The sequence below is a fragment of the Oncorhynchus kisutch genome, linkage group LG6 (genome assembly GCF_002021735.2).
Source record: "Oncorhynchus kisutch isolate 150728-3 linkage group LG6, Okis_V2, whole genome shotgun sequence".
NCBI classification, from domain to species: domain Eukaryota; kingdom Metazoa; phylum Chordata; class Actinopteri; order Salmoniformes; family Salmonidae; genus Oncorhynchus; species Oncorhynchus kisutch.
In genome coordinates, this window is record NC_034179.2 from 52469240 (window position 1) to 52488939 (window position 19700).

At 42.4% G+C, this 19700-nt stretch overlaps 1 protein-coding gene across 4 annotated transcripts in view; it reads left to right on the forward strand.

The window, feature by feature from the left end:
• Positions 1-516: 516 nt before the first annotated feature.
• The window catches only part of gabra1 (gamma-aminobutyric acid type A receptor subunit alpha1), a 33938-nt gene continuing 14754 nt past the window's right edge, over positions 517-19700 (forward strand). The window contains exons 1-8 of one of the 4 annotated variants that reach the window (XM_020485898.2): positions 517-729; positions 3000-3096; positions 6037-6149; positions 7260-7327; positions 8995-9215; positions 9949-10031; positions 10631-10774; positions 11799-11951. In XM_020485898.2, coding sequence (XP_020341487.1) covers positions 3020-3096; positions 6037-6149; positions 7260-7327; positions 8995-9215; positions 9949-10031; positions 10631-10774; positions 11799-11951 — 859 coding nt within the window. In that variant the 5' untranslated portion in view covers positions 517-729; positions 3000-3019. Of the gene's footprint in view, positions 730-983; positions 1509-1530; positions 1702-1904; positions 2097-2999; positions 3097-6036; positions 6150-7259; positions 7328-8994; positions 9216-9948; positions 10032-10630; positions 10775-11798; positions 11952-19700 lie in introns of those variants that run through there. The other 3 variants (XM_020485897.2, XM_020485899.2, XM_020485900.2) reach the window with 3 other exon arrangements.

Sequence of the window (19700 nt, forward strand, 5' to 3'; positions counted from 1 at the left end):
AGGCAACCTCACTATCTGTGTAGAGCACAAGATAGACGGACAGAGAGAGAGTGAGAATGAGAGACGAGGGGCGACAGAAACCTTACTGAATACCGATGCATATAGTCTATGACGTCTTCCATAACTCATTCATACACTATATTAAGTATGCATAACTCAACACATAAACCATGTTCCATTTCAGACAAGACGAATAATACCCTTGGTTTAATCAGACGGTTTTTGCAGATGCACAGCATGGGTCAGAGATGCCGTAGTCTGGTAAATACAATTCAGTGTTAGTATTGCATTGAGGAGTTATGATTTGTGCATGAAGGACGAGTAGTCTAGATGTCATCATAGTCTGTTGTAAACGTAATAAAAACAAACACATGATATCAGTGTATATTATGCGTTGATAAAGGCAACACACCGACTACATAAATTGTGAGTTATTACATGTCCCATCATGATTAAAATGTCTTCTGGTTTGTAGTTTAATTTGAAATACACAGATGACTACAAAAATATACGCTTGATTTCATCAGGCGGTTTTTGCAGATGCACAGCACAGCTCTGCTTTTACAGCACTGTCTATGTTCAGTCGTGGAGTGCAGGCAATAGCAGCATAATATTTGGCTGTAAACACAGGCGGTCCTGTTGTCTCGATGCGAATCCTGGACTTTTAGGGTACAGTGAGTGAGTGTTTCAAGGTGATTTCGGTGTGGCTCGTCTCATCAAATCTTTCGGGTGAGGGAACGATGGGAAAAATGTAACCTATTCAATATTGGGAAGAATGTAACCTATTCATGTATGAATGTGTTATTTATTATATGCATTGAGTGTCTTCATTGATAGGCTATGTGATAAACATGTAATAATCGATTGGGCATATTCGTTTTGGTCTTAGAGGAATGTCGTGCCAGTTGATATAGCCTATCCATTCAATAAATATAAAACGCAGTTTATATAGGAAAACATCAAACATCAGTCAGAGAGAAAGAGGGGCAAAAAACAAGTGAGCCAGTTGAAAATGTAAGAGGATTTAATTTCGCAGCCACTAAAAAGAGATTAAGTCGACAGCAGTGGAAGTTAAATTGTGCTGCATATAAAAAAAATGGGCGGATTGGTCTTTAGATGAGAGAGTGGTACCACCTTCCATTCTAAAATAAAATTGCCCTGGCATGAAGTCACAGCCTATTTCACATCCGGTTTACCCAGGGACATATTACTATTGTCCTGGTAAAGTAAAGCTTTATTTGGCTGCAATATCAGTATTTACAGTCGATTTTGTAGTTAGATAACCAATTTGTTGGGGACTGAGAAGAGTTTAACCCCCCACACAAATGAATAGTGCGCGAGACCTGCGCATACTCAGCATCGTCAGCAGCCGTTTCTCCAGCCTCAAGCTCAAATTCGGCAGTAGATCGGAGATCTTTGAGGATTTTTCTCATTGAATCCGTGTAAAAAAAAAGATGTACATAAAAGTTTGAGGACACGACAGCCTCGAATATCTCTGGTATATCGCTGTAAGTGAATTAATCGTTTTTCATTTTGCTTGTCTTTATCAGTGCAGAAGGAGGTCGGGGTATTTTGACTTGCGTTTAGAACTGCAGTGAGTTGTGTTCAGCCTAACAGAGCAGAATGGTAGAGGAGTTCCAACGATCGGGGAGTGGAGTTTGCTATTGAAAATTAAGACTACTTAAGAGGGCATCTGCTGTGGTATGATATTTTATGTTTTTGTCGAGGTTGTCTCAGCACTGGACCGAGCACCGAATATAGAATCATACAGTTGCTTAATAGGCTACTCACCACGCACGAATTGAATTAGACTCCTGGTCATGTTTAAGATGAGCCTTGAGAAATGCCAGTTGCATGCTAAATATCTCCCTGAACTCAATTTATTTATACTGCGGATGCATTTCAACGTAATGATTTAGAAAGTGTGGTTGTATGGGATTTTTTACGCTAAACTGCATTATCCCTGCTTTATCAAATCATGGTCATACTAACGGAATTTTAACAGAACATTGCACGTCCTTTGCACAGCTTCGTTCTCAGCATATTCAAGTGCACCTTGGAGGAATTGAAGCGAGTAACAGGCGCAGTTTTTCTACGTATGTTTTATTGACAGGTTATTGTAGTCGTTTGTGGCATAATGGTGTAGCTATTGATTACAGCGTATTTTTCGTGGGTAATTCATTGCTGCCGTGGGAAACATTGGTATATATTTTTTTCTGGGTTCAGTTAAACGGGCGTCTGGCAAACAATTGTCTTTGTATAACGCAATAACGTAGCCTACCTCTTAACATCATCTGAAACTGGGTTGACATGACGATGTTGGATAAGGTGAACATGGGTGAATATAAGAGGATTTGGTTTAATATTGCGGTACGGCCGCGTTTAAATTGCAGGCTATGAGTAAGCTATAATACTAGTGTAAGGATAACACACGACAAACAAGACTGTGTAACCGGTAACGTGTTTGATTATTTTCGCAATTATTTATCGCAATATGCGTGCGTAATGTGTGTCGTCGGATCATGCGAAATATATTCTTCATAATGGAACGTAGTCCTGTTTGAAGCAACGGATACATCGCCTCCAATGTATCAAATTCATTCAGACGCGCTCTGTGTTTCTTTTTAGGCAGTTATATGAAGTATAATAAATAGTGGGACTGAATCATGACATATGAGCTGGCAGATGCAGTTCAGGTTGGCTAACTTGTGAAACAAATAGTGCTTTGAGGTTCGACCCATCACCATATCTTAATGTAATTCGTTTTTTTGTTGCGTGTTTGCAAAAGTTGGCCACTAATATGAACCAAAAGATACAACATAGTGATTGGGAATGGCTGGTCTTAGTAGAACGTTGCCTGCCTCTTTTTCTCCTTGATCGTCTTGGTTTGAGGATCCCTCAACTCCTCAATTGTGTCTTCTTTGATTGTCTTTTGAGCCATTCCTGTCAATGGTAGCCTTCTGTTGTATTTTATAATGTGTTGTTTCTTCCTCCATCAGTGACTGACCATTCTCCAACCATGGGTGGACGGACAGGAACGGTCATACTATGTGTCTGGGCCTGTTTGCTGATGGCCAATGTGCTTTGTGGGAAAAGGTAAGGTGGGCGACCACACCGACAAAACATTAGCTGAGCTAGATTTGACCCAGGACGGAGAATCAGTGTTTTGTTCTATGGTCTAGGTACAATACAAATGTATTCGTCTCTCAAGTCCCCAACAGAGCGGAATTAGAATTGATTTTGTGATGTGCCGGCATGTCATGTTGGAGAACATCCCTCACTGACAGTCTGTGAGAAAACAATGTAATGATCACCTTTCGCCAGCTGACCATATTCTTCCTTTGCGCCTAAGACACTAGGATGGCAGTAATTAGGCCATCACTTCACGACTCCACACTGTAATTGCAATGAGGTAATACGAGGTGAACACGAGCTGGGGCTGATTTGCCCAAAATAGCAATTACTGTGTTAAAGTTTCCATTGGCTCAGCAGCCACATGAGACAACACTGAATATTTAACCAACGTAAGAGAAGGGCATGTCTCAGATGTTCTGCCGTTCATTCAAAATGATGTATGTGTCTCAAGTGACATATTTTAGCTAGAGGGTAGTCCAATATAGAAAGTCACACTTGGGAATACAGATGGGGTCTGTGCCCTGACCACACCACTCAGTACCACAGTGTGATGGGATGAGAGATGACAGCAATATGTGGTTCTGAAATGTGATTGTCACACTATTAGTCCCGCCATTGAAATGCCAGACATTTGTGTGAGCACCTCAATACTAATCCAGTCCTAGAATAAACTTTGAAGAAGTTTGAAAATCATGCAAATACCAAGGATTCACTATTTGCAAATGAAGCCGTATGTGCCTAGATAAGCATAAAGATGCTCAACTCTTAAATTAGTAATGTTGGGTCTTGCTATTCTGCAAGCCTAAATGATTGGGTTGAACTGTCAGAGCCATTCACTGAAGTTGACTTAAATGGTTATTTATTGAGATATTTTGGTCTTTTGCGTCTTGGTTACTGTCGTATGTGCAGTTAGAGGAAACACCACCGTTTATATGCTCAAGAACGTGTTTGTAGATGGAATATGTAGTCGAACATGCATGCATATCTCGTCAGTCTAATGAAATTGCCATTTAAGGATTTATTTTCCGTGAGCTGTGACATTCTCCCCAGTAATCAACCGTGAGTTGAATGTATTTTAACTGCACTACTTCAAGGATGGCCCATTTAACCAATAAACACCTCCCCTGATTACTCTACCTTACAACTGTCCCCATAAACTGCAGTGTAATTATTAACTAGCAATTCACTGTATTTACCTCTAGAATTCAGACACAATTCTTGGAGGGTTTTTAAACAGGTGCAGTAATCAGTTGTGCGCACATTTGTGTTGTGGATGGAGAGAAGGACCTTATAATGGGGTAACTATAGTGTTTTGAAGAAGGTCTAGAGAGAGAGAGAGAGCTCCTGAGTTTGTGGACAGGCAGGCAAGCAGGGGCTGCAGCAGTGAGTTGCACTGTTGCTGTTCAGATGACCTGTAGATGGGGATGGTGTACAATGTTTTATGAGGAAGTGGCCCCAGTCAGCTCATAAACATCCAGTCCATTGCTCTCTGGTTATCTGCACCCCTCCCTCTGCCATTCCCCTCCTTTACCCCCCCCCCCCCCCCCCCATTTCCAAATATACCCTATGTCAAGTGCATCTTAATTATTGCTCACTTGAAAGCGCTCTGAGGCATCCTTGCACATTTGCTCTTGTGTTTTTTTTGTAAGGAGGATATAATGAACTTATCTGTTGGAATATACTGTATCTCTGTGGTAAATCGAAAACCTTCGGCATGATGTGTTTACTCAGTCAATCATCAAGCAAGCAGAACATAAAGGTGTGTGTGCACGTAGTTTCTCTTATCTTTGAGCTAAGGCAAGGAAGGCTTTGCCATATCTTCAAGTTTTACCCAAAAAGTTGAACGTGGAATTGCCATCAGTAAGACTTGACGCCCAATGTGTGTCATATTCCGTAATTTATCAAAGTTCTTAATATTATTTCGATTCCATAAAAGTCATTTTAGCAGGAAGTGGCATTTGAACAAATCACCTATGTGGTAATGAATGGTGTGCTGATGTCATATTAACTATATTATTTCTGCAGTGATGTGAGTAGAATGTCCTTATTGAGAAGAATCACATTTAAAGCCGTGTGATAAGCCTCTCCCCCCTCCCCCTCCTCATTCACTCTATCTCTCTCCCTCATTTGTGGCTGCGTGCATGCACATCCTCTCAGCTGTTCTGTTGACTCCTCTTGCTACTCGTTACTTCAGATTCCCCACCTTCCCATCCAACGGTCCATGCTAACTAATCTTTGCTGACCTTCCCTTCTCCTTGGAGCTGTGTTCTGAGCAGAGTTTGTTTCCAAACACCGGGGACAGTTTATTTAGCATGCAATCAAACCAGTGTGGTCTGCGATTGGGCTGAAAAAAAGTAAGATGATTGCTTAGAGGCAAACGATTATTTATGATTAAGGCTTTCCTGTGATTATTTTGAGGGAGGGAAGAAATCTCTCCCACCCCTTCCAATGCCGACCATTTCTCTCTCCATCCACACCTCCTGTTGATAAAATACAAATTTACACAGCATGATTAAATCTGTATTGCTACTGATTACTGGGTTGAAATATTAATGAGTGGTGATGTTAACTGCGTTCGCATGTTTACTGATTGTGAGTATTCTGAGTTTGCCTTAAGCATTTAGTTTCACGTTGCTCAAAGAGCATACTCAATTAGTCCTTTGTTGTTAATAGGCCACATTAAGGTGTAATGCATTATGAGTTCTGCATGTGTACAATGTCATGCCCTGTGGATCAAATAAACGTATTTCTCACATTCATATGGCTTTATAAAAATTCTGTTTCCTCTGAGGAAGTAGATCTTAGAGGATCAAGAGAAGTTGCTCAGCTGGGATTCAGCTCCAACACTCCTGCATCAATTTACTGAATTCACTGTCCAAAATTACTCTTCCTTTTTGTCAGCTCTGGACAGAATGGCCAGACGGATGAGCAGAAAGACAACACTACAGTGTTCACCCGGATCCTAGACCGTCTCCTGGATGGCTATGACAATCGTCTCAGACCAGGGTTGGGAGGTACAGTACTGTACAATGGTTTCTCACCAACTCATAACATTCTCAAGTTAGAGCTGGTAGGAGATAAAAGGGTGATGATGAGCTACTTGGATTGATTCAATAACATGGTTATTGCATGCTGTAAATTACCTTTACAGCTGCTGATTTTCGGGAATCCTTTTGTTGTCTTATTTGGAATTGATGGCACGAGATTGAAGGTTTACTATTGGTCGTTTGCCAATACCATTAATTGGATGATAGCACTCCAGAACACATACAAAAAGGACGGCTGGATTCCTTTGTCCTGCTTGATGAAAAGTACATCAGCATTTCATTTGCTTATCGTCACAAGCATCCTCATGTCTTTCTTTCTTCTTCTGCCTTTGCAGTCATATCAGTGGAATCTACAGGAGGGCGATTTACTGCTCGCTCCTTCCTTAGAAGCATGATATCAAGAGCAAGTATCTTTTTAACATGAAAATAAAGCTCCTTGGCGAATAACTCAACTAATTATTTTGAGAAATAGTGTATGGGTGTAGATATTCTCATTGGGACCTTGGGTAGTTTTGGCACTTTTCATGGGAAGTACACTGTGCCAGACAGTTCTTGCGTATTCTGCTCTATATTCGACTCAACTTGACAGAGTAATGGAGAGACATCTAGACCTACTGGAACGTGAAGGGTATTCTTATGGAATTGATTGTGTGGAGGCAAACAGGCAAGGGAATATTACATTTTCAGTGGCAAATGGAGAGAAATTAAACATTATGATGGACACCATTCCTGATGTAAATCATGTTTCCATTTTCCACTTCAAAACATAATGCTGTACAGATGAAGGTACTCAACATACGTCAGACCAGGTGAAATTTGATCTCAGCCAAGAGATTTGAAAATTCATGAAGAGATTGCATCAGTCCCCAGGTAATGGTCCTGACACTGACACGGAGAACTGCAGAAATGGTTATTGACCTCAAAATCAGGATTGTAAAGGTGTCATTTTGGAAGGGGGCTCTGTGAAAATTAGGGATTGATACGATCAAAGGGCAATGCTCCCCAGGATTACGTGCTAGTTAGAGCTAATGAGGAGCCCTGATCGACACTCACTCTCCTAATTTCTTGGTTCAACAGAGCGTGTAACTGAAGTCAAGACTGACATTTTCGTGACGAGTATTGGGCCCGTCTCGGACCATGACATGGTATGCCCGTCTTTCCTCTCTGTTATTCCCCTCTCTGAAATGTCACCAGTTCTGTGTCCATGTTCTCCCCTTAACCTATTTTGATGTGGTTTCAAAGGTAAAAATGTTTATACATTTGATCAGCCCCATTAGTTTTCCGACATAAATGAAATGTCACGAGCGAGGAAATGTTACGAGACCAATTGGCTCATTCATTTCCGCGATAAATGCAACTTCTAGTCTTGAATGGAATTATATTTGTATGTCCATTTTTTATTGCATGGCATATGACCCAAGCGGAGAGGGCTTGGTATTGATGTGGGTGTAATGACTTTGGATCTTGTGTAGCCTTTGTCTTTTGGCCATGATGTAGAGTGCATTGGCAGGTGCTTGGGACTAGATTGTAAAGTCCCAGTCCCTGTCCCAAATAGAACCCCTACTTAGTGCACTTTTTTTTTTGACACATTTTCATGGATCCCTATTGGCCCTGGTCAAAATAAGTGCACTTCATAAGGAATAGGGTGCCATTTGGGATACAACCCACAGAGAACAGATACTATGGTTATGGCTAGAGACATTACCTTTCCTATGGCTATCATGACTGGATAATGTGATTTGATATAATCCCACTCAAGAGATATAAACTGACAGTGAAATGATTCAGACTAGTCTTTGCAAAATTACCCTTCAGAATGTTCTATCTGTCCTCCTACCTGCTTCCAAACGCAATTTCATTGACCAAAAGTGGGCGTACCTACCATTTGAAAATCATGGATATTGAAGAGATATTCTTGATAGAATGGCAATAGCGGTGGTGAGATTGATTTATTCATAATTGCTCTGTTGAGACGTCTTCTTTAACCACTGTGGATGAATCAGCGTAAAACAATTACTAATCTGACTCTGCGTAATGTACACAGAAATAACAAGTCCCGGGACATACAGTATGTGCAACACTCTCTCTCTCTCTCTCTCTCTCTGTCTCTGTCTCTCTCTGCCTCTGATATTGTCTCACAATCTCGATGAAGGTTTGCTATTGGTGCACTTGAACCATGTGTATTTGACATATTATGATTTTATTACTGTACATGCTCTAACATATGGACCTGCACGTTTTTGCTGCTGCTCGCCACATCACAGTAAGTCACGGAATGGGCTGGCCAAAAGGAACAGCTACAGTAGCTACCATTTCCCTTTCCAGTCCACTTCCATTACCTTGCAGCTCTGTTACCGCTCACAGTAATTAACTCACGGCCGGGGAAGAACAGAGAACCGGAACGCTGTAAATTCGCTGGCTAGCTAACTCCCGTCAGGCATTCTGAAATAATTAAAAGCTGCTCTTAGCCAATGGCGACTAGTGCATGTTTAGAGTGAGATATCGCGCCAGTGTTTTGTATTAGGTGTGCTAAAATCTAGAGCAATGTGCTTCTTCCTCATGTTTATTGACGACACATTCATGAGGACTAGCTGGAAGGGAGAGATGGAAGCCACTCTGCCAGTTAGATAGACCTACCTTTGTTGAAGCCTCTACCTTGGCAAGACAAGACAGTCACCAGCAGGAAAAACAGGCAATTTCTGCTACATGGAAGTGAGAGAAAGGAAGTAGTGATATAGTCTGTAACATGCCTGGCAGATATAGGATGACAACCTACCTCTCCTGGGTCCTGACCTTGCCTTCTCTCTCACAGGAATACACCATCGACGTGTTCTTTCGTCAAAGCTGGAAGGACGAGCGGCTAAAATTTAAAGGTCCAATGTCTGTTCTCCGTTTGAACAACCTAATGGCTAGTAAAATCTGGACCCCTGACACATTCTTTCACAATGGCAAGAAGTCTGTGGCCCACAACATGACTATGCCCAACAAACTCCTACGAATCACCGAGGAGGGAACTCTGCTCTACACTATGAGGTACGTGTTTTCGTTGCATTCGATTCAGGAAGAGGTATTTTTAACACTGAAAATGGAAATCGTTACTGGGAAGTAGAACATGATTTTCTCTGAAGACAATAGTTGTAAAGTCTACTAGTCCCATGGTGATCGTGAAACCAGTACATTGTAAGGTTTCTTCCCTAGAAAATACTGTTGGTATCCAGCAAAATATGAATCCTTAAAGAGATTGTATACTGCAGTGGGGAGCACTAAGATAAGACCTTTAGTGAGTAGAGCGAGTAGTGTAGAATATAGTGGTAGAGTGGAGGCCCACTGTGGGTTTTCATTTGAGCTGAAACATTATAAATAATGGTCCCAGACGTGAACTTTCAATGCTCACAAAACAGAGCTAACGTGAGGGTCACAGGGGGTGGCCGGCCACAAAACCTTCTTTAACGCAGATGTGGACACAGTGTGAGTTCTAATTCATGGCGTGGCGATGTAGAGTTGACGAATGGATGACGGGTCATGGGTGGGTTGACGTTCCCCTTTTTCACTGTGTTGTCAGGAAAAGGCGGCAGGTTTGCAGCATTGTCCCTCACTGCCAGTTTCTCTTTCTCTCCCTCTCTTTCTCTCTCTCTTTCTGTCTCTCAATCTCTCATCTCTCCCTTTCTCTATTTCTCTGTCTCTCTTTCTTTCTCTCGCTTTGTCTTTCCCTCTCTCTTTCTTTTTCTCTCTCTGTATCTTTCCCTCACTTCCTCCCTCCTTCCAGACTGACAGTAAGGGCGGAGTGTCCCATGCACCTGGAGGACTTCCCCATGGACGCCCATGCTTGTCCACTGAAGTTTGGCAGCTGTGAGTGTTTCCTCCCCTTCTCTCTCTCTCTCTCTCTCTCTCTCTTGTTCCCTTCTGACCGGAAACCCGCTTCTCGTACCTGATACGAGCTGACAGTGACGTTACAGCTGCCCTCAGGCAGGATCTGACCTCCCAGGCCCCGCTAGGCCTCGCTAGGCCTCGCTAGGCGCATGGCAGAGCAGAGACCTTTGTTTATCGGATGCAGTACTCCCTGTCATACTTCCAGCACATCGTGCCAAGTGCTCATGGCTGCCAGGTCTTCTGACCCCAAAACATCCTTGAAAAGTAGAGAAAGATAGAGAGAAAGAGCGAGAGAGAGAGAGAGAGAGGAGCCCGACAATGACGAGTCAGTCTGTTCAGAATAACACAGCATGAATAAAAGACCAACCCTCAACTTTAAACTGGCGCTCTAAATATTTCAGTAATGAGGCTCCTCTGCAGTACAACTCCTCTGCAGTGCTGAAGCAACACTGTACTGTGGATTGCTTTCACATGTCAGATGGTTTGCCAGGAGGGAGGAAATCTGACTTGGCTGTTTAAAGGTTAAGTCAGATTGAGATGTTGTTTGTTTCTCTTCCCCTCTCTCTTCTCCCTGCCAGATGCTTACACCAGAGCTGAGGTTGTGTACGTGTGGACGAGAGGGGCAGCCCAGTCTGTCGTGGTGGCTGAAGATGGCTCTCGGCTCAACCAGTATGATCTGATGGGGCAAAGTGTGGACTCTGGGGTTGTCCAGTCCAGCACAGGTTTGTTTCCCTTGTAAAATAATTCATACACTAAACCTCCCTCTCCTTTCTCTCCAAAGAGCTGCATCACATTCCCACTGCTCTCCATTTGTAGGTTTACTTCGAGAACATGTCCCAGATTTGTAATTTCCCTTGTGGGCATCACATCATTTCTCTTTTTTTTTGGGGTTCATTGATGCTGCATGGCATAATTAGTGACAGTGTAAAATGGGTGACCCCTTTACAGTGAGTTTAGCTGCAGGCAGAGAGGTAGTGCAAAAGACCATAGAAATCTATGCTTAAGACAGCCATTACTGCTTCTTTATTGGTCTGTGTTTGAAAGTCACAATACCCATCTCATTAAATTGTATATGCTAATTCTGAGGTACCATTGATTTATTTAAAAAATGTAATTCATTTTGCATGGCCATTTAATAAGTGCATATTGATTCATTTGTTTATGTCTCTGTCAAACATAAAGAGGCAATTTATTACTACCTAATTAATTCCCATTGCTGTCAATCCATTGATGAATTGGGTTATGCCACGTTACTGAGTTAGTTGATAAATGAGGCCTATAACAATACTAATAAATCTCAATGGCAATAAAACACCATGCTTGTAACATGGCAATCCACTGCAAAGCCCACAAACAGATTTCCTCTCTGGTATGTTATAACAGTCTTATTTCACATCTGAAGATTATGGACCAGCAAAGCACCTACTGTAGATTGGATCTAATGTTTTCCCATGTACATTTTTTTTAAAGGGGGGTGTTCATATTCAGATCCAGAGTGTGTAATAGTCACATGTACAAGGGTTGCAGGTGTGATTGCAGGGTGCAGTGAAAGTCTCAGGCGCCAAGCTCCTGCATGTCGCAGTCAGAACTGCAATCTCACTATTTCTTTATTGTGTATCAGGTCGGATTTGTAGGATTCACAGGAGAACAAGAGCTTTAACAAGTGGCCTTCCGACTGGAAATGGCACAATAACTTCTCACACATAAAACTCTGTTTTAACCTCTCTCCATCCCGCCCGACAACAGGAGAGTATGTTGTCATGACGACACACTTCCATCTGAAGAGGAAGATTGGTTATTTTGTCATCCAGACGTACCTGCCCTGCATCATGACAGTAATCCTATCCCAAGTGTCGTTCTGGCTCAACAGAGAGTCCGTCCCAGCCAGGACTGTGTTCGGTGAGTCCCTGCTACTTCATACCAAATGTAAACCAGTTGACATGCAATGTACACAGTCACCACACAGTGTTAACGAACCACAGCAGGCCTTCACACCAGAGGGAACAGTGTGATCTTCATCACATTGCCTTACTAACGTCCCTCTACATGTAGGTTTGAATTCAATTACTATAGTAGCAATGTTGATAGTGGTCTGGTGCCCATCAATGAATGAGCTTATATCAAAGCGAAGGAAAAGTAACACTGACACTCACTCACATTGGTTGGTTTCCTAAAGTCAGTATTAAACCGGATTGGTTGAATCCTCTTATTACCGTCTGAGTTCTAAGCCTGCTGTATACTGGAGCACTGCACCAGCCAGAGGAGCATTAATTCTTGATTCAACATTGGCTGCAGTGGAATTTCAAGTTCTACGTTGGCTGAGTGTGACTGTGAGCATGGATGTGCGTGTGTGTGTGTGTGTGTGTGGTGTGTGTGCGTGTGTGTGTGTGTGTCTGAGCTCTTATGCAACAGCGTCCAAAAGGAAGGCTCTTGTTCGTCAGTCTGCAGCATGCTGCTCTCTAGCAGAACAGAGCGGTGGTTAGCTGGGCTGTCCTTGCTTTACCTCTTCCTCTCTATGCGCATCGCCGATGTCAGTGTCTCCCTTGGCCGAGTATTTAAAGGAGCTTTCCAAGCTACATAATAAAATGTCTTTGTGAGTGTGATGCAGATGATTTTTCAGCAGCAGCCCTAGCCTGTACTGTGTTTGCTGCAGGGTTCATGTGGAGCTGTTACGCAGCCTACCTGGTGCTGTTCATCATGTGGCAGAATGAGGAGTAGGGGAATGAAGTTGACCTAGATGCACAGCACTATCTGGAGCGTGTGTCTTCCTCATGTCATGTACCGTACTTCTGTCTCTGGGAGCAAAAAACTCATACACACTACACTTCGCCATACAGTACTCATTATTTCAGGCAGGAGATGGGCATGTTTCAAGCGATAGGCTCGGTCAATGGCATATGTCATTGATAATAAATAATGCATAATGAATGATGTGAGTGGCAATTGGTATGTTTTATTGTGACGTTAATCGCTAGGCTGTTGACAAAAAAGTATATTCATGTTTATTTGTTGTCAGACGTTTATAACAAGCCTGTCTTCACAACTCTTGCAATGTAACTTGTACAAGACATTAAGAGATAATTAGTGAAATTAGTAAGTAGTATTTGTCTCATCAAAACATATTTGCTAGCATATTAACTAACATAAAATGCTATGTGTATTGCCTCCTGGCTGATATCCGATGTAGGGGTTCCGTGTGAGTGAGCAAACATGGCGTATAGCAAATGCAAAGCCTCCCTTTTAGATAAATTGGCAATTTAAAAAACGCAGCATAGGGTTATCTATTTGTCATTGTTGTGATTAAAGAAGGCAGATCAATTCAGAGCCAGGATATTGTCGTGGAAAAACAATTTGCTATTTATTTATCTATCATCCCCAATAACAAAAAAAAAAAACATACAAATATGATAATGATTGTATGGCTCTGAAAGAAAAAATGGCTTCATATGTTCCATTATATTTCATTTTGGAGCGCAGTCCTCTATTATTTGTCTGTGGCTTTCATAGACATCAACGGTGCTCGGGAAGATGAGCTCTTCTTCTTCCCTTCTCTTAATGTGAGCATCGCTATTGAACGTCTTCTGGGTTGGCTTTCATAGACATCAACGGTGCTCGGGAAGATGAGCTCTTCTTCTTCCCTTCTCTTAATGTGAGCATCGCTATTGAACGTCTTCTGGGTTGGCTTTCATAGACGTCAACGGTGCTCGGGAAGATGAGCTCTTCTTCTTCCCTTCTCTTAATGTGAGCATCGCTATTGAACGTCTTCTGGGTTGGCTTTCATAGACGTCAACGGTGCTCGGGAAGATGAGCTCTTCTTCTTCCCTTCTCTTAATGTGAGCATCGCTATTGAACGTCTTCTGGGTTGGCTTTCATAGACATCAACGGTGCTCGGGAAGATGAGCTCTTCTTCTTCCCTTCTCTTAATGTGAGCATCGCTATTGAACGTCTTCTGGGTTGGCTTTCATAGACGTCAACGGTGCTCGGGAAGATGAGCTCTTCTTCTTCCCTTCTCTTAATGTGAGCATCGCTATTGAACGTCTTCTGGGTTGGCTTTCATAGACATCAACGGTGCTCGGGAAGATGAGCTCTTCTTCTTCCCTTCTCTTAATGTGAGCATCGCTATTGAACGTCTTCTGGGTTGGCTTTCATAGACGTCAACGGTGCTCGGGAAGATGAGCTCTTCTTCTTCCCTTCTCTTAATGTGAGCATCGCTATTGAACGTCTTCTGGGTTGGCTTTCATAGACGTCAACGGTGCTCGGGAAGATGAGCTCTTCTTCTTCCCTTCTCTTAATGTGAGCATCGCTATTGAACGTCTTCTGGGTTGGCTTTCATAGACATCAAAGGTGCTCGGGAAGATGAGCTCTTCTTCTTCCCTTCTCTTAATGTGAGCATCGCTATTGAACGTCTTCTGGGTTGGCTTTCATAGACATCAACGGTGCTCGGGAAGATGAGCTCTTCTTCTTCCCTTCTCTTAATGTGAGCATCGCTATTGAACGTCTTCTGGGTTGGCTTTCATAGACGTCAACGGTGCTCGGGAAGATGAGCTCTTCTTCTTCCCTTCTCTTAATGTGAGCATCGCTATTGAACGTCTTCTGGGTTGGCGCGTGCCACTGGCACGGTACGACATGTGCAGATTACTTTTTAGTTATTGATAAGGGCATGAATAAAGCAGTAGCCTTAAGGTTGACACAGTAGGCTTCTCTGATAGGGGAATGGAGAGGGCCCGGAGTTAAATATTAGTTTAATTTAAGATTTCATTTGATGTACTTGATTTATTGGTTATGATTTTTTTTCCCATGATTTCCTTGTTACAGTGCTCTCTCTATCTAAGTCAGCAAAGTGTGACAGTCTCAGTGCCCCACCTTGCCATTCATTACCTGAAATGTTGAATTTCATTTTTTTTTGCAGTGTACCTTTCCACACTATCACCCTTTATCCACAAAATGTTCCTCCCTGCTACCTGCCGTCTGTGTGCGAGGCAAACCTTGTTAAAAGATGTATGTCATCTAAATCAAGTGTCAGTTGCTTCGGCACACAGAGCTCAATTGAGCGGAAGGGTTCCCAACAATTGACTTATACCGCCATCACTCCACTCCACCAGAACTTTCCAGATGGTTTTCTCTGTTCATTAAGGGCCTTCAAACTCACCCGCCACACGCAGTCTATTAGTCCAACTTGTCAATACAGTAATTTAAGACGAGCGTCAAAATCAAGTTTTAATGAATCCCTCGCTGCATTTATTTGAAGTTAAAAACAAATAGAAATACCTAGCCGTGTCACTCTCTATTCTATAAGCAAATGCTACCGTGCCCACCACATGACTTTGATTTCATTCCACACGTCATTTGGGATTATAACACTCGTGGTTATAAAAACAAATACGACGTGAAACAACATTAGAGCCAGTGCGATGTTTCCATGGCAACACAGCTTGCTGTCTTTATGTATGTTAGTGGATACTTTGGAGAAGAGTGTGGTGGGGAAGGAAGGAAGGAGGGAGGCAGCTGCCCTAGACCAGCCTCGATTCTTGACTGACTGTGGCATCCCCCTCCCCTTCAACCAAACGTACTTCCATCCAACCACCAACCCCCGGGAATCTTCTTAAGGCACGTCGAGATGCAGTTGTGATGCGTTTTCCTGCAGGCTATGGATCCTAGCTGAACTTCTAACAAAAGGATGGCATGTAGGGGACCTCAACTTGTAATCACCCCCGGCAAATTTCCTAGCATGGAAACCCAGCCAGTGATGAGCAGACTGAGCCGTGGGGTGGATCACGTGAAGTCAGCGCTGCTGCGTTTCACACTACCTAGACGTTTCTACTGTAAACGCCCTATGTAGCCAGACGACGAACACTCGGAGCCTTTGACGTCGCCAATTTATGACAGTAATAGAAGATGGCGCTGATTTGACACCCTACAATAAAGGAAAGTGTCTGAGGACTGCTTCGTTGTCAAGATTGTGAAAATAGATATTGATGGTAGTAAGGCCTTTCAAAGAAATTCCACCGCTGTCATGGTACTTTGGTATAGTAGAAATGGCAACATGGCTTGACCCTATACGCACCTCGGATTCAGAGGGGTTGGGTTAAATGCGGAAGACACATTTCAGTTGACTAGGTATCTCTTCCTTTTTCCCTTTATACCTATCTGCAAAATGTATTGTTCCCTCTAAAATGGAGTGGAGAGGTTTGAGCATGCATGTTTTTGGGACATTTTAGGTTGTTTTTTTTGGACCATTTGTATTTGTTATTTACGTGATTGCATTATTATGATCTCTCTGTAACACTAGGGTCTCAGCATTGAATGTGTGTGAATAGGGTGTAGGAGTTGTGACGGACTGTGAATCATCAAAACATCATGGGAACAACAGAGAACTGTTCATTCTGATGGCCAACAATGACATTCAGAGCTCGGAGGAGAAAGAGAATCGCTTCACTTCGTTGCTTTCATAGCTTTGAGATTGCATGAGTTCTGTCCGAGTTGTGATTTAAACATTAGATTAATGTAACAAGGAAAGGTCATTAGTGGTAAATATACGTCAGAAGGCCCCACACCACCAGATATAATTATTTTCAAAAGTCTTCACTCAAAAGACTCTGCGAAGTCTAGAATAATTCCTTTTGAAGGTTTAAAGGGCGACTGTACTTTGTGATTTGGCCTCGTTTTGAAGATTTCTCATAAAGAAATGCTGAAGCTAAACGAGAGTTGTCTTGGCGGTGTGGTTTGATGTGGGTGTTATGTTGGCATATCGTACCCTGGCAGGTTTGTCCCTCCTGGGTCACCGTCAACGTTCCCTCAGATTTTTTTTGGTCTCTGAGCAAATGACAGTTCCGCTGAGCACAACCTCGAACGTTGTGAAAATTCTGTGCATCTTCCAGCACACATTTACTGTGAACACTGAGGCTGTACCCGCCTTAAGTTACAGTTTTAACAGTGGTCAAGTAGGCTACTGTGGCTATTTGATCATAGTGTAGGCCTACCAGAGTGGCCTACCAACAAAAACAATGGAGAAAATGCACCCCATAACATTTGAACATGAAAAAAGCTGTTCTATCATTCAGCGTACAGTAGCAGCCAATGTGTGGTGTTCAATGTAGGCCTACATTCCATGAGACTTTTGAAAACAATATGCAGGGCTTGACATTAACCTATTTATCCACTTGTCCTTCAGACAAGAAGGTGACTGAAAATGTTGTTGTGTTGTTTGATGCAAGAAACCACTTTACAAAATCAAATGCATTATTATTTCCATACCATTCTTACTGAGAATCAATTATTCTACAGTACTTAGCTTATTTAAGCCTGTCTGTAAATATAACACTGCCCCTTTAAGAGAAAAATAAAAGCTCTTTACCTGACTCACTTTTCAAAGATGTCTAGAAATGTACACATTTTGTGATCTTGTAGGAAGCAATCACTCCCCTATTACTGACTACAAATGATCTATAACTGGGCTAATATCTCACTAACTAGTAAAGGATTTGAAAAAAATTGCACACGTGGCTACATGTAGCTCTCGCTTTGGTCTCAAAAACAAGCGCATCTACTTATGACCGCTCATGCTTTAAACACAGTCCAGTTCAAAGTAATGGCACAGATCCATAAATGGAAATGGTCTATTTGCATTTGAGCTTACTGCCGCTCTGGTTGTTTATGCCGCACTGGTCTGTGTAGAGTACGGGCTGAGTAGTGCGTGTCAATGCAATAGAATCCTACTCTGCCTACAACAAAATCTCTTGCATAGTTAGTTTTGTTTCGGTATGATGCATTGAAAGTGGCTAATATTGCCTTGATTCAATTGCAATTGCCACAGTAAAGGGAAATGTTAATAGTGTTAACAGGGAAAACTTTAGAACAGTGGTCACCAACCTTTTCTGAGTCAAGATCACTTTGAGTCAAAATGCTGAGTGAGCATTTGCTGAGTGAGCATACATTTAAATAATGAGCTTTTTATTTTACTGGGCTGATGGTGCCTAAATCTGATGGTCAGTCTCAGTGGAGGGAGAGAGCAGCAGACTGGGGGTCCACCTCTCAACATCCCTCCGCTCTCCCTTTCCTCCACTGACACGGACCAAAAAGGGACACCGTCTCTTCCAGCGGATGGCGAAACTCGAGTCGCACCAGATTATGTCTGCCTCATGCACAAATTCGTGTTGTAACTCCTATGAACAGAGAAAGTGAAATATTCCTCGATATTAAAAAAGACCCAAGCCGCTAATAATATCAACAACACAAGCCTATAGATACACTTTCCTAAACATTCATTACTGCTGCACTGCTTATTGTAGTGGAAATAGGAAGAATGTGCATTTTATGGCTTATAAAAGTGTTGACAGTGCTGAGTATGAACTTAAACATGAACTCAATCATAAATACAGCAACGCTTCACTGTATACGTTGACAGTCTCTCTCTAGTAATGGTTTTAAACATTTTGAAATCTCACAGTATCAATTTTGCTGTAGCTTTCTTTTATGCCTGCTATTTACTGCAGACATGGTCATCTGAGGCATCCGATCTGCCAGTGGTAGACCTATAGTGCACTTGATTTGCTCTCTGGGCCCATCGGGAAGGCTGAGTTTGTACCTTCAGACACATGAAATGGTTCAAAATGTCAACAGTTTGCCTGCCCGGCATGCAGGGCAGCTGAATCGGGCGCACCTACTGCCAACAGCCCGAGACCAATAAAAAAAAGGGGACACAAAAGGCTTTATCGTTTTTTTAACAGAAATGTTTGGCAATCGACTAGGAATGCCTTAAAGATCGACTACTTCCGGCTGGTGACCACTGCTCTAGAAAGTTGAGTGAAGTTCAATCTTGTGCTTCTCTCTGCGGTCTGACATTTATGCATAGCAGTCCATGGGAGCTGCGCGGCAGTCTCGGGGCTGCGCACGCACAGTTTAGAAAAAACCCATTGGTTACCGTAGCAACAACATAGCCACTTCCTCAAAATAATAATTTCCTTAAAATAGTCCGAATTAATCTAAGATAAATTGTTATTCATTTACAAGTTTTTTTGCAGAGGTCTTAGTCGCGGTGAGCCACATTAGGCATTACTTACTATGCACTGAATGGAGCTGTATGCGTGCTACACAGTGATGCTGAAGTAGACTTTCTAATCAACATTACCTTGCTTTTGTATGGAATCAACGCCATACAAAACATGGTGTCAGAATTCAGAACCAAATAGGTACTGTATATCCTTGACTAATCAGGGATAGACGCATAGTAGGACGGGGCGTGCAAACTAGCTAACCAGCATCCAAACATTTGAATAACGACAACAATGACTTACCCTGTAATTTCAGTACGTCAGCCTATGGACATAAAGGACGATACATACAACAACTGGACATTTTTTATAGCACAACGAGATAGCTACCGGTCTGGATGAAAAGAAAGCAAAAGTACGCATAGCAACTCTGATGGGAAAATAATGTAATCTCTTTACAGAGGCATCTTCATATGCCTGAAGCAGAGAGACCTGACTGTAAAAAATGATAGAAGCACTACAGAAACACTTGGAGCCATCCAGGAACGTGATCTACGAGAGTTACATATTTAATGCTTGTCAACAAAGTCAATGTGAAACATCAGAGCAGTGCATTGCAAATCTGAGGAAGCTGGCAGACACGTGAATTTGGCGTATT